Source organism: Ictalurus furcatus, chromosome 7 (genome assembly GCF_023375685.1).
Source record: "Ictalurus furcatus strain D&B chromosome 7, Billie_1.0, whole genome shotgun sequence".
Lineage (NCBI taxonomy): Eukaryota > Metazoa > Chordata > Actinopteri > Siluriformes > Ictaluridae > Ictalurus > Ictalurus furcatus.
This window is the reverse complement of record NC_071261.1, coordinates 17,573,141-17,589,587: the sequence shown is the minus strand read 5'-3', so window position 1 is coordinate 17,589,587 and position 16,447 is coordinate 17,573,141. Positions and strand designations below refer to the sequence as shown.

The window sequence follows — 16,447 nt, the reverse complement described above, 5'->3', positions numbered from 1 at the left end:
ACAAATGTGTTGTGATTTCTGTCTTGTCTCCATCCCTGTATTGTCATCGGTTGTTTCCTGTATGTGTCATTAGTCTCAGCTGTTTTGTGTTTCACCCAGATTATGTTTAGTATTTAAGCCCCTCGTGTCTCATTTTCCGGCGGGAGTATTGCAGGAGTTTTCCCGTATACCAAGCCGTTGTTCTTTGTTTCTGTGCCATAGTTTTGCTCTTGTTCTCGCCCTCGTTGTTCAATTCTTGTTTAGCCTAGTTTATGCCTGTTTGACAATCGCCTGACCTTTGGCCTGTTTTGATCATACTAGTGTTTCACGATTTGGGATTGTGTACCTGCCGCTCATTAATAAACCCATTACGTACATTTTGTGCCAGAAGACTTCGCCTCAACATGGAAGCAGCAGGAGAGCGAGGAGATCGTTATACCAGCGTACATAGGGATGCCTGGCCACCATTCATGTCAGTCCAGTTTCCTCAGTGGACTAACATAGACCATCCAGATTCGAATTGTGGATTGTGCAACTACCCGAGGCAGGATCTGTTCCACTGCCAAATTTACTTTTCAAGCCTGGCGAACTCCAAGCTGGACAAGAGGCAGTGGCTCAGGTTCATTGTGTCCTGGCGCTATGGGTGGAGCATCTGGCCAGTGCAGGGTCCAGTGCCCTCAGCAATGTAACTCGGTTTGCGGAACTATTTCTAAAGGAGTTTAGGAATCCAGGGCAGAACTGCAACCTGGATGAACTTTTGAGGGGAGTCAGCGTGATGAGCAAGCCCAATCTGCCGTTCCACACATTTTATGAGTGGATCAACAGGACGGCCTCCACTGCTCAGCTCCAGAGCCAGGCTGACAGCGTGGCAGTAGAGGTGACACTGGCATGCAAGACTGAGGGCTGCTGTAAAGAAGCCACCCTACAGTGTCCAACGTGCAGTAAACTTGGGATGCACTAATCATATTTCTGCTCCCAGGAATGTTTCAAAGGCAGCTTGTGCACCCATAAACGGCTCCACAAGAGTGCAAGAGCCAAGCTCCAGCTTAAGACCCACAAGGTGGTCTCACCAGCAGAGTTCCAGCCAGAGGTCAATGTGGCAACCTCATCTCCAGAGCTCCAGCCTGAGAACCACGAGGTGGTCTCACCTGCCAAGCTCCAGCCGGAGGTCAACGTGGCAACCTCATCTCCAGAGCTCCAGCCTGAGAACCACGAGGTGGTCTCACAAGCCATGGTCTCGTCCCAGGTCGACGAGACAGCCTCACAAGCAATGTTCTCATCTGAGGTCAATGAGATGGCCTCACAAGCAATGTTCTTGTCCGAGGTCGACAAGATAGCCTCAGAAGCCATGTTCTCGTCCAAGGTCGACGAGACGGCCTCACAAGTCATGTTCTCGTCCGAGGTCGACGAGATGGCCTCACAAGTCGTGTTCTCGTCCGAGGTCGACGAGACGGCCAACCAAGTTCAGACACCCTGCTCGGTTGAGGATGTCGCTCTGCCATCCTGTTCCACTGAGGACGTCATGTTGCCTTCTCTTCTGAAGCTGACGATCTAGCTTCCCACACCTGGGTGCTGTCTAGTGACCTTGTTTAGCCTAGTTTATGCCCGTTTGCCAATCGCCTGACCTTTTGCCTGTTTTGACGCTAGTGTTTCACGATTTGGAATTGTCTGCCTGCCACTTTTTAACAAACCTTTTATCTGCACTTGCATCTGTCCTAACCTCCATTACATACATTTCATGACAACAAGCACGTTGATAAATAGCTGCCTTTAGCCATGTAGCTGCACTACTTATGTGTTGTTTTATAAAAAGTTATTACAAATCTATTGGCACCCTGTCCGGGGTGTAACCCGCCTTGTGCCCGATGCTTCCTGGGATAGGCTCCAGATTCCCCAGTGACCCTGAAGAAGGATAAGCGGTATAGAAGATGGATGGATGGATGGATTACAAATCTTCGGACCAATCAAAATTGATGATTCAGTGGTGTGGCATGAGCAATTATCATTTTCATTTTGTATCATATTAAAATAATAGAATTGAGGCAAGGGACAGATGGTGCTTGCATCATTTCAACACAGTTAAGATTTTCTATTTGTTAATGTTGACAGTTTTGAATATTAAGACAATTAGTCCAGATTATCAAGGAGTATCAAGTGCGACAAACTGAAATATTCTGTACAGATCCCTACTGTACCACACACACCTTGTAAACACAAAAAGCAAACTTTAAACAATTCCTCTATTCCTGACATTTACAATGTTTCTGTGTTACAATGGCAGACTGCATGACCACTACAGTGGCTGCGATGGAAACTGGGTTCCCCTCATTTCTGCTAACAGTGCAAAGAACTGTCTGCTCTGTGATCTATTGCCTGCAAGAGGGACCAAGCTCACCCATTCATTTTACTCTCAACCTGTTCCACAAAACATTCATAAAATATAGGTTAGAAATGAGACACTAAATATAACCTTCCATATAGACACGACTCTTAATGACGATCAACACAGAGAACAGGACAATATTAACTGTGTAATAAAAGTAGTAATAGGTGTAACATTATCAGCTGATCTGGACATTTTCATTAGTCTAATGTTGACTTAATAAAACTAATAGAAATACAATTAATAATAATAATAATGAGAAGTGCTTAATATATGAGATAAATAAAACTTGGCTGAGTTCTAACTGTCATTCATTACCATCATTTTGACTCATAATTTAATTGCAGAGCAGGCAGAGTATAAGCTTGTAAAAGTCTGTTTGAGGTAACTGATAATGGGCACTTAACAGTAAAGCTCATACATTTATTTATTTTTTTTTTTATGCAGGCTGAGGTCAGAGGTGATGTTTTAATACCACTTACTGATAATAAAGCATTAACAGTAAAGCAGCAGCCAGCAATTTAGCAGAGCCAGCTATCTTTAAAACTATATTTCATACATGTCATACATTTATTTAAAAAAAAACTAGCCAGAAACGAAAATGCTGAAAAAAACAGTACAACCCTTAAAAAAACCACACATTTCACTTCAACACATTTCCAATGTTTCTCTGAATAACCTTGTGACATGCTTAACAGAGAAATACAAAGGTGATCTCATGAAGGTGAGTTTCTGACAAATATTGCTTATATGTACACAAAACTTGTAACCATGACCAGAATAAAGCAGTTACTGAAGATGAATGAATGAATGTGTACACAAACGTCCAGATTAAGAATTATCCTATCCTATAAGCAACTAATAGGGGGAAAAAATCATATATTACAATATTAACAGTATGTGTTAAAGCTATGAATTAATATTAATTATAAATATTGGAAATATAATTGTCTGTAATGCTAACTTATAGGTTTTTTTTTTTTCAAGCCACCTCACACACCATCATTTAAAATAAAACAGCTCTAAACAACCTACCTTTCCTTTTTCTTCTTTGCTTCTGGTTGACAGAGAAAATGACCATTAGTGCACCCATGTTGCACCTTCTTTGTCCGTTTATGTGTCTTTTTTCACTGTGTCTGTTTTGCTGAATGTTTCAGGCGTCCTGCAACAGTGTGTTTCCCCTCATAGATCCCTGCACTTCTCACACTTTTCAACAGACCGATCTGACCAAGTCTTTGCTCACTTCACTCCCGCCTCCTCACTCAGTACGACACTCTGGCATTGACTCTAGCTGGATCTGGTCCTCTCTAAACTTTGGCAAGGTGATGATCGGTTTTCCTCTCAAGGAATGATACAAAAAATACAGTGTTAACTTTGGCCCAGTTGAGTAACTAGATAAATGAGCTGTGTGCGCTTTCTGCTACCTCCTACTGTGTGACTCCACTCTTTAACAGATGCTTCACAGGAGGAGCGGGAAAGAGGGGAGGGAGGGCAGGAGAAGAGAGAGGGAGGAATGATAAGAGAGTTGGTAGCTACAAGCATATGGGCTGCGTTTAAATTGTCTATGACTAATCATACATATCATTCCAGTGGGGCCATTTCAAAAACGGTAAACTAGTCCTGATTATTTCAAATTCATAAGCAATTCCTCAAGCTGAGAGTTGTATCATCTTCATGTCAACAACCTTCATTTGCAAATCTGCTCAGCCATTTTTCCTTGACAAAATTGTATCACAGATGGCATGAGAATCAGAAACTCTCTGGGATCTCTAACTAAAATGTCTACAGCCAAGTTTCTAATACAGCATTATTCAAGATTGTAATGATTCTGGAATGTAAATACTATTTAATCCTAATCACAAATACCTTAGTGGACTAGTAATTACAAGCTTGCAATCACAAGGTAGTATAGTATGTATAATTTCAGGGAGCTTAGAAGGAATACAGAATGAGATGCAGGATGAGATCACCTCTCTCACAAGTGTGTTTGTGTGTATTGTGTTCACAGAAAAAGTGAAAAGTGAAGTTAAACACTTCAATGCATCTTGAACAGTACAGGTTCAATATAATACAAAGATGAATGTCTCAGATTATAAACAGAAAAGCCCATGCCAGATCTATACCTGCCAGAGGTTAAGATGAGCTTAATTAAATCTTAGGTAAGCTTATCATGAACTTCACACAGGCTCCTTCCTTCGCACGCTCACAGACATACATGCAAGATAATTATACAACACTCTTCCACCCACACAGCAAACAACAAAACCAGTGACTCTGAGCAAATTAGGCAAAGAGTGCCGTCAAGTAACCAATTTTCTGGAATGTAAATAGGCTCTTGAGAAGGCTTAGTCACTGGGCAATTATTCCCAGGGACCCCAGAAACACAGAATTAAAAAAAAAGCACCTCCTTTAACCAGCTTCCTGCTACAGCTGTAATCAGTCATCTGTATAATGATAATTGGAATATGACAAGACTAGATATAGCAGTATTTTTCTGTACCCAATTGATGCTTTCGATCATGCAGTGTTTCAAGTTTAAGCCTTTAATATATGGCTCAATCCCATGACTACACACATTTATCATTGTAATTCCAATATATAAGGGCGCACAGTGGCTTAGTGGTTAGCACGTTCACCTCACACCTCCAGGGTTGGTGGTTTGATTCCCACCATGGCCCTGTGTGTGTGGAGTTTGCATGTTCTCCCCGTGCTGCGGGGGTTTCCTCCGGGTACTCTGGTTTCCTCCCCTAGTCCAAAGACATGCATGGTAGGCTGATTGGCATGTCCAAAGTGTCCGTAGTGTATGAATGGGTGTGTGACTGTGTATGTGATTGTGCCCTGTGATGGATTGGCACCCTGTCCAGGGTGTACCCCGCCTTGTGCCGATGCTCTCTGGGATAGGCTCCAGGTTTCCCCATGACCCTGAAGGAGGGATAAGTGGTATAGAAGATGGATGGATGGATTCCAATATATAGTGATGATAAATTCATTTCCAATCAATGCCACGCCGCATTGATGCAGTAATTCATGCAAAAGGAGCCCTGACCAAATATCGAGTGCATAAATTAACTTACTTTTCAGAAGGTCGACATTTCTGCATTATAAATTCTGTATGAGCTGTAAGCCGTAATTATCAAGATTAAAACAAAAAAAAATGCTTAAAATATTTCATTTTAAGTGTAATGAAGCTAGAATATATGAAAGTTACACTTTTTGAATTAAATTACAGGAAAAATGAAATGAACTTTTTTAAGACACAGACACTGCAGTCTTGGAATATGTTTAAGGGTTTAAAAGCATTTGTTAGTTTCTGAAATTGCAGATAAAACTAATGTGTTCATTATAGTCACTGTCTATATCTGTTCCCAAGTAAGCAGATAAAAAGCAGCAGCACATCATGATGGATGCCAGTATCTGGCCAGCTAATCTAAAATGCAAATACTATTCTAGTAAAACTGCTAAAATGCACTGTGTAAAATATTCAGATACACTGGTTGAACTGCAGCATTAGTGAAACTCAGTATCTGATGTTTAGATGCATGTTTGAAGCAAACATGCAAAAAAGTCATGTTGGGGACTTTCAACCACATGAAAAATAATTCAAATAATAATAAATTAAAGTAAATATTATAACTTTCCCATATTCTAACCTTAACCTTTATTTAATATATATATATATATATATATATATATATATATATATATATATAGTTTATGTTCAATTACAGAAATTGAGAGTACCTTCATGTTAGACAAATTTATTTCTAGAATTGTTACAATTTTAGTAAAGATGTATATAGATAACATTGACCCAAACAGGACGGAAAGGTTAAGGTGAGAGTTTTGTAAACACTACACTAACGTGAGACGGCTTAGTTAACGTGTCAACATTTTACATTAATTGAGGTCAATCATTATTTAACAATACCACCAGAGAGTCCTAATACAATTTCTAGCCAATTTCAGGAGATAAAATATGAATACATGATTATCACAAGGTCACTGTCTGTTGGCTTTCATAGGTGACATTGGAAAAACTGACACGACAGTGACAGAACCACTTGTTGGAGAAGTACAGGTAGCCAATCTGACAGTTCTGTGAATTACCACACAGGGGCAGTATAAGACAGGTTTTTTCAGTGTTTGACAAGTTCTGGCACAGTAATATTGTGTAAAGACTTTACACAATAATATATTCTCAGCAAAACATTTCATCTCACACAGACCTCTGAATGTGACAGGTGGTTTCACCAACAATCTGTCTCTTAGAAATATATTTTATTACAAAACCCTTGGCCCTTGCTCAAATCAAACCAAAGCAGTGAAATTCAATATGCAGGGGCAAGCAGGAAACTTTAGATTATTTCAATTTAATCATACAAAGGGTGTCAGAGAGCTCAACGTGTAATGGATTTTAACTGAATCAGAAAAGAACTTGCAGGTACTTTATTGGATTATTTTCCAGTTCTATGGAGCACAGTGCACCTGAAGCATTAGGTTTGAAAGTTTCTTTCTTATTTACATTTGAGTCAAAGGACACTAGACAGGGTCCATTTCAGTTGTACCTATGGGCAAGTTCTTTTATATTGGTGAAGGTTCTCCAAAGTGATGTGCTGCTTTGTCTTCGTGCCAAAAGCTACACAAGAACAGCTATAACTGGAACACTGAAAATACTGCATGTGGAGCTCAAGACTGAGGTAAAGTCAGAAAGTTAAAAGGAAAGGACACCTATAACATGTAGCTGCGTTACATCAAGAAGTGTGTGTATTATGCCTTTATTTAGCTTCTGTACCTAACTCTTGTGTTGTGTTTGAGTCAGGCTTCTATCTTTGGTGTTATCTGTCAAAATTAACATGGTCCCTTTAAACTATATAAAGCATTTTAAAAATTATTACCAATTGTTGCGTTACACGTTTAACCAGTCCCATTTCTAGTCATTGTCAAAAGATTTGCATTCTTCTTAGGGTGAATAATCCTCACTTTCATGAAATTATACCACTATTTTCTGAGTAAAATAAACACAATTTATATTTTATTTGAAGTATTGTAGACCAGAGACCTTGCTGAGTGATTATCAAAGAATGGTAGGCTAGACTGCCATGTCAAAGTTTTGCTAAGATATTTGATTTTTATTCATTGCAAATTGAATTGGGTCAAAAGGCAAAATTATCTTTACTTGCTTTCCAAACTGCACAGATTCAATTGCATTATATGGCACAATAAACAGTGGCACAGTGTAATGTGTAGTCACAATGGCTTGTGCCTTGCATATGCATTTGCTGCATTTCTTGCACGTTGCTGGATTTTAAATCCCTTGGGAAGCAGAGCTGCAGTCAAAATTATAAGCAGTGTGCCAGGCCTCAGCAAAATTTCCAGAAAATGGGTTCATGGAGTTTATTATAGTGCACAAGAATTTTTTATTTGCAATATCTGCAATATGCCCTTTTGTCATCGCCCAGCATGGACGCTTCATAATCGCTCTTTCCCTCTGACACAGGAGTGCTGGTGCACTGTTCTAATTTGGAGCATTGCTAGTGCAAACATAATCTGCATGGAAGAGTCATCAGAAGGAAACCTTAAATGTGACCTCATCACAAAAGTTAATGTCTACTATATGCAAAACAATATGTAGATAAGCCAGATGCATTTTGGAAACAAGTGCTGTTGACTGGCCGCAATCACCAAAGGTTTGAGAAAAAAGCAGCATTTGATGAAAAGAACACCTTGCCAACATTAACAATGGGGGTGGCTCTATAATGCTTTGGGGTTGTGTAGCAGCCAGTGGCACAGGAAAGACTGCACAAGGAGATGAAATTACACAGGGATATGGATTGCAGTAAACATTAACAAATTCTGGTAAGCAAGTGTGACACCATCAGTCAAAATACTGAATCTAAAAAAAGATTGGCTTCAACTACAGAACGAAAATCCAAAACATAGCTCAAAAGCCACTATGACCAACTGAATCAAAACAAGCTGAATCATTTGGAATGGCCCTCACAGTCCAATAATTCCAGTCCAGGTTCCCAACCCTGGTCCTGGAGTACCCACTGTTCTGCACATTTTAGTGTTACTGTTAATTAGCTTATAAGTTGAATTGGGTGTTTTAGGATAGGGGAAACCTCTAACCCCAGCAAGACAGGGGGTTCTCCAAGACCAAGGCTGGGAACCGCTGTACTAACTTGAACATCACTATAAATATGTAGGTAGATCTTAAACATGCTGTGCGTGAAAAACAGCCCATGAATCTCAGAACTAGAAACATTCTGCAAAGAAGAAAGGGTGAAGATTCATTAAACAAGAATATAAAGACTATAAAGAGTATAAAGACTAACTGGCTACAAAACAACAACAACAGCAACAACAACAAAACTTCGCAAGCTGTGATATCTGCCAAATGTGTTCATAAGTAATTGCTACAAACTTTTGTACATGCCACAATTACTATTTGATTTTTTATATTTATTATAAGTTAATCAAATATAAAGTAAATATGCTTTACAGGAGTCATATTATGATTTTGAACATTTTTAAACGTTAATTATGTTGTTTATTGGGTGTAATAAAATAGGTTAACATGCATGTTCAAAAAATGCATTATTTGTCAAATACTGTACATTATTGCAGTACCTCTATTCGCAGGCTGCCTGAAACGCTCCGATTTCTCCAAAGCCCCTTCTTCTGAAAAGTCCAGAGTGCTCTGGTTTAGCTGACCCATTGCATTGAGCTTGACCATAAGCCTCAGGCGTGTGTCAGAAATGTAACGGCACTTGGCTCAGCTTTAGCCTCCAAAGCTTCTAAAGCAATTTTAAGCTCCTAAGCAGCATGTCGTCGGTTTTACCGTATCAGTTCGAGCCCTATTCAGAAAATGCGGATGATGAAGCAGAACCAACTTTGCAGACACAACTTGAGCACAACATTTCACAGTGGTAAGTTTTTATTTTGTAACTCTCTTATTTTCTATATTTGATGTAAATACCGACGCCCCACCGGCGGTCCGCAAAACCGTGCTATGTACACAGCTTCTGTACACAGGTATTTATGCTATATGTCTTTGGAAAGCTAAGATTCTTGTGATTTGATTTATATAAACTGTTTCAAGATACAATCACAACAGCAGCTACAATCAACGTCTCTGTCAGACCGCCAACATACAAACAAACACTTGCAATACTGAGGCAACTTAGGAAACTTTAGCTAGCATGTTTGTAGAGGTCTACAACTGAGCCACAACACAAAACTCCGCATTTGAACAGTCAATAGCAGATACTTCATAAAATAATCAAACACACTTACAGGTTCTGATCCAGAAGCACAAGATTGTCAGAGCAAAGTAGGAATCGCATTATCCTTTGTGTGTAGCCTGCCTTGTACTCGGCCAGGTTCAGGGAGCTGTCCTCCATAAAATACACTGTGCACAAGCAAATGATTGGGTTGTACTGCTCAGGAACAGCGTTATAAATAAACGGTAACTACTGGTTCCTAATTTCGTCCGTTTTCAGAAGGCTAAACAAAGAGGTTTTGCTTTCGCACTGAAACACACAGCATCTCCACGACATGGCGCCTGAATTCACTGAAGCCTCGCCTTCTTTCTTTGTGCTTGCCTTTAGGCGGGATTATGCTGATAGTGCACGCCGTGACGTAGAGGAATTACAGAAGTAAATCTGGACTTTAAACAGTGTGTTTTGGACAGGTCTGGAGTAGTGTTCTCTGTTAGATAAAATAAATCCCTTTGAGAGAGACTATGAGCTTTGGGAATTTGCAGTGCTTATACATGCACAAACAGATACATTACACTCCCAAACAAAAGAAAAACATTAAAAATCATGAAATGACTGCTTTAATACTTTGAGAAATCAATTCAAAAATCAAGAAAAAATGTCATTTAGCCAGGGGTGCCCACACTTTTGCATACAACTGTAGACAGATTTTCTTGAGGGATGATTCATGTTTAGAATAGGAATCATTAGTGCAGTATTTTTAACATAGTTATGTTGCTTTTTCTAGAATGCACAATTAAAGTAGCTCTGTGTTATTTCAAAACAGTGAAAACTATTGTGAAATATGTTTTGGTTGTTTTTCTACAGGTACAGCATGAAGAATCTGTTTATTTTTCATAGCATTCATGATTCAAGCGATTCTCACCAGAGCTGTCACTGTGCATCATAAAACTTTCACACAGCCTTATACTTCTTTCCATTACTACTTCTGACATATCTGTGGAAACCAAAAATGTTTGCTGAATAAAAATTCTGCTACTAACACCATGCATTAAGCTCTATGCATAATGCAGTTTCTTTTGCATTGTCTTTCTGGAAAAAACAAACAACTTCTTTGTTTGTTTTATTTTATTTATTTATTTTTACCAGATGCTAAGTCAGCATTTTACTAGATTTCTTCACTTGAAGAAAATAGCGTTTAGTCACTTGAAGAAATAGCTATGGTTAATGGGATGGAGGCAACGTTTGGTGTAATTCACTGCATTTTCTGTCTTCAACTTGCCCAGTCTCTCCTAACATTTTTACCAGTTTGAACATCACATATTGAAATACCAGTTTGATAAGATATTGATCTGTTACAAAAATATTACTTATATATTAGTCAAAGTTATCATGTAATATCAGAGGAGGAACTCTGAACTACAGTACCCAGCAGCCACTGCACCTCATTGCATCACGGTCACATGACCACCTGCACCTGAATCACGTTCATGAGCACTTATGTGTATATTAGCCACAGTTTTTGCTACACTCTTTGTCTTGCATTTGTCTTTCTTTGCTGTTGTTTCTGCTGCTGTGTTTATGGTCTTTGGTTTATGTTTATTCTTAGCCTTAGTGTTTCTGCCACAAGTTCTATATATACTGTTGTGTTTTGTTTGTATTTTTATTAAAACTAATCTGCACTTGCATCCGTCTCTGCCTCCAATCGTGACAAAAGTGCATTTTCAAACATGTTCTAAGGCACTCTATTATTTGTAATTATCATGTGCTACATCTGCATATTTGCTAAAATCCAAGAACAATATAAGTGATTTAGCTAACCTATGGATTAGACTTAAACAGTTGTGTTGGTGCTATAAATTAATAAATCTATTATATGGTCAAAAGTACATGTGGACATCTGACCTGCATGTGTTTGTATGCATTAAGAGTTCCCTTCACTGGAACTAAAAGGCTCCAAGATGTTCCAACATGACAATGCTCCTGTGTACAAAGCAAGCTTAAAAGGACTGGCAAAGTGCATTTCAATTGCCTCTCTCTTTTTCTTAGAGTAATATGTATTCTTAGTGCAAAGGGGGTGGATCCATCCATCCATCCTTTATACCGCTTATGCTTTTCAGGGTCACGGGGAACCTGGAGCCTATCCAGGGAGCATCAGGCACAAGGCGGGGTATACCCTGGACAGGGTGCCAATCCATCGCAGGGCACAATCACATACACACTCACACACCCATTCATTCACTACGGACACTTTAGACATGCCAATCAGCCTACCGTGCATGTCTTTGGACTGGGGGAGAAAACCGGAGTAATGGAGGGGGTGGATACAATTATTTATTATAAGTAGTTATTAGACAGTGAATTGTTATTTCCCATTGTAGGTAATTAATTCTTTTAAATCAATGAAGCTTGAATGACGTGATGCAGCAAATAAAATAAGTGTTTTACAATGTGTTTTATGAGTTGGATCTGCTTGGTTGATACTTGCATTTTGATCAAGGCTTCACACATCGTGGCTTTCTGTCAATCAACAAAGATAGACATGAAAAACAAGAACATGGTGAGAGCATCATTGAAGACTCTTCAAGCAAATCCTAAAGAACAACCATCACTCAGATGGTTAATCAGGTATATCACATACATTAGCACAAATTTCACAGTCAGCCCGTGGTGAGGTCTGACAGGCGGGACTGCTTACCTTTTTATAGCCCAGCTCAGGTGTCCAAGGGACATCCTTTCCCCTAGAGATGACTTACAAACTGTAACCAATACATATGTATGTCTTTCAACCCTGTAACTGAACACTTAGTGTGCAAGCACTCCTCCCCATGTCCCAGTTTCCACCTGGAGACATTGGCCAAGTAACACAGCCATGAAATTTCTACAAATGGCATCAAATTAGCTCGGTGAACAAATATTTAATAAGGTATCTGTTGAGGTATTTTGACACAAATGGTTTACTTAATATTAAAATATCATTTTACAAAGCATATACTTATGTACATATACACAGATCAGGCATAACAGTAAAACCACCTGCCTAATATTGTGTAGGTCCCCTTTGTGCCAGGAAAACAGTACTGAGCCATTGAGGCATGGACTCCACAAGACCTCTGAAGGTGTGCTGTGGTATCTGGCACCATGATGTTAGCAGCAGATCCTTTAAGTACTGTAAGTTGTGAGGTGGGGCCTCCATGGATTGGACTTGTTTGTCCAGCACATCACACAGATGTGCGATTGGATTGAGATCTGGGAATTTGGAGGCCAAATCAACACCTTGAACTCTTTGTCAGGGTGCATTATCCTGCTGAAAGAGGCCACTGCCATTAGGATATACCACTGCGACGAAAGGGTGAACTTGTTCTGGTTTAGGTAGGTGTTTATGTAGGTGGTACTTGTCAAAGTAACATCCACATGAATGCCAGGACTCAGGATTTCCCAGCAGAACATTGTCCAGAGCATCACACTGCCTCCGCTGGGTTGCATTCTTCCCATAGTGCATGCTGGTGCCATCCAGTGGCCTCAGGTGCTAAAAATTTTGGGGAGGGTGCAAACAAACTGAAAATCACACCATTAATAATGCGGGACTGAGTGTAATTGTTATATAGCCATTTAACAGGTGATATAATAATGTATCACCACTGCTTGGCTAAAAATGGTAAATTCAACTGTTAAAGCATGCAATAAGGTACCACGAATCAGTGAAGTTGAGTTTAATGTGGGTTTATTATCAGTAATAAAGTAATCAAGGTCAACTCAAAAAACTGTAATCACGCAAAAAAACACCATAATGTTACTTAAACAATGGCCACTACTTGAAAATAAATTTTTGCCCTTGCCACAACAAGTGCCAGAGAAACACCAGGTGTGAGCTCGTCCGTGATCACTTGACTGCTGCTGCATTTGTAAGTCGGGTCGATTTGGTCCATGCTGCTTTATCCTTTTTTTCTTCATTTGAAAGTCTTGTGAAAGGGTTTTTTTTGTAAAAGATAAAACCAAATTTTCTTTCATCTAGAAGAAATGTCTTCTACGTTATTAACAATGTCTTGCAGTGCCGGCCAACTGACAAGCTGCTGAGTGGGAAAGAGAGTCATTGAGAATGGTCCAAAAAATATAAAAACAATATTGATTCACTAACAACAAAAGTGGGAGTGTCTGGGGCGCAATGAGATGTACCCCAAGGACAATCTGAAGAAAGCCAATTAGAGAGCAGCCTCAACTCACCTACTTTTCAAAAGTTTAAGGACCTACATACACACTCATTTGGCTGGCACCCTGCACACAGGTACTGTATGAACAAAATACAATTTAGATTTTTTTATTTTTTAAATAGATGCTAACATGACTAGGCGAATAGTACAACTAAATAATTTTCTTTCATAATTATTTTGCAATATATATTTAACATGTTTAAGTAGCCTTCTTATCTGGATTACTTGAAGGGGGCGGTGCCACAGCACCCCTTATTGACCAGCTGTCACTGGTGCCATCTCTTCCACAGGTAAGCAACGCACATGCACCCAGTGATGTAAAAGAAAACGTGATTCATCAGACCAGGCCACCTTCTTCCATTGCTCCAAGTTGCTCAGATCCTTACACTTACCCATTTTTCCTACCTTGAGAACTGACTGTTCACTTGCTGCCTAATATATCCCACCCCTTGATAGGTGCCATTATAATTAGATAATCAATGTTAGTCACTTCATCTGTCAGTCCTTTTCATGTTATGGCTGATCGGTGTATATACTTAAATATTATTGAAACATTTTTAAATGATTAGTGACAAATTCAATTAAAAAGTGACAAGTCTATTTATCAGCACTGCTCCTTTGTAAGTCATGGGCCAAAAGGAAAAGCCTGTCAGACTTTTAGACAGCTTAAGGATAAAACACGAGGAAATTCAGCATTGTAGTTTTATTGACGCTTTAAAACATGACCTCGACTGACCTTGGGCTATATGATTTCTAATATTTCATGGTGCTGTCTCGCAATGTGAGAGTCCATATAATGTGCAGCCCTGGTAGTGAGAAAATGGGATTGTGAGAGATGAGGAAATGGACAGAGTTATCGGATTGAACAGTCATCAACCACAGCAAAGCAGAAATTTAAGATGAAGATAATTCACAAGAAAAGAAAATCTTTTTTTTAGTTGTTAATATTCTTGCAGTGAATATGAACTATATACACAGACTATTAACTAATATCTAATATCTACTAATAACTCTTTTCCAATAGTAAGTATTTTACAGCAAATACTTTGTGGTTATTCAGTCCAGCCTCACAAATGAAACTGTTTCTATAGAAAATATCTAGCATGTTCAGTTCATGCCTGTACGTTTACAGTGAGGGTGGAGTTGAGAGTTGGCAACTCTGAGTCATTCTGCATCTGTTCTGTGATCAATTCCAAACCATTTGCATTATGCGATTTAGGAACAGGAGCACAATGGGCTCATTTGAAACTATCGATGTGGAAACTGGCTATAATGAAATCTAGTCACAAAAAAAACCTGAATTAAAGTTTGGCTGCAGAAGACACAAAGTGAATAAATTCTGTACAATCAGTGATGCTGCTATTATTGGTAATTTGCTTAGTGATGTAACCCCTAGTGGTTTTCATTTGCTCAACAACAATATTAAGCAAAACCGTTAACTTAAAGTTGGGACACTGTGTGAAATGTAAATAAATGAAAATTAAAACAGAATGCAATGATTTGCAAATCTCATAAACCCATATGTTATTCACAATAGAACATAGAAACATATCAAATGTTTAAACTGAGTAATTGTACCATTTTAAGAAAAAAATAAGGTAATTTTGAATTTGATGGCCACAACATGTCTCAAAAAAGTTGGGACAGGAGCAACAAAAGGCTGGAAAAGTAAGTGTTACCAAAAAAAAAAAAACAGCTGGAGGTTAATTGGCAACAGGTCAGTAACATGATTGGGTATAAAAAGAGTATCTTAGAGAGGCAGAGTTTTTCAGAATTAAACATGGGCAGTAGTTCACCAATCTGCGAAAAACTGCGTCTACAATCTGTGGAACAATTTCAGAATAATGTTCCTCATATGAATATACATGTACAGTACATAATATCATCAAATGATTCCGAGAATCTGGAGAAATCTCTGTGCGCGAGGGACAACGGTGAAAATCAATATTGCATGCCTGTGATCTTCGGGTCCTCAGGCGGCACTGCATTAAAAAAGGCATGATTCTGTAATGGAAATCACTGCATGGGTTCAGAAATGCCTCCATTGTCTGTGAACACAGTTCGCCTTCCCATCCACAAATACTGGTTAAAGCTCTATCATGCAACGAAGAAGCCATATGTGAACATGATCCATAAGCGCCACTGTCTTCTCTGGGCCAAAGCTAATTTAAAATGGACTGAGGCAAAGTTGGAAACTGTTCTGTGGTCAGATGAATCAAAATTTGAAATTCTTTTTGGAAACCATGGACGCCGCGTCCTCTAAACTAAAGAGGAGAGGGACCATCCGGCTTTTCATCAGCGCTCAGTTCAAAAGCCTGCATCTCTGATGGTATGGGGTGCATTAGTGCCTATGGAATGGGCAGCTTGCACATCTGGAAAGGCATCAATACTGAAAGGTATGTACAGGTTTTAGAGCAACATATGCATCCATCCAGATTCCATCCCATCTTTACTTCTGAGAGACTCTGCCTCTCCAAGATACTCTTTTTTTATACCCAATCATGTTACCGACCTGTTGCCAATTAACCTAATTAGTTGCAAAATGTTCCTCCAGCTATTTCTTTTTAGTAACACTTACTTTTCCAGCCTTTTGTTGCCCCATCCCAATTTTTTTGAGACGTGTTGCAGCCATCAAATTCAAAATTACCTTATTT

At 39.1% G+C, this 16,447-nt stretch overlaps 1 protein-coding gene across 1 annotated transcript in view; it reads right to left on the bottom strand.

The window, feature by feature from the left end:
* The window catches only part of kcnip4a (potassium voltage-gated channel interacting protein 4a), a 79,534-nt gene extending 75,983 nt beyond the window's left edge, over positions 1-3,551 (bottom strand). Inside the window, exon 1 of the mRNA XM_053628997.1 lies at positions 3,398-3,551. Coding sequence (XP_053484972.1) covers positions 3,398-3,455 — 58 coding nt within the window. The 5' untranslated portion in view covers positions 3,456-3,551. The remainder of the gene's footprint in view (positions 1-3,397) is intronic.
* Between the last annotated feature and the right edge of the window lie 12,896 nt (positions 3,552-16,447).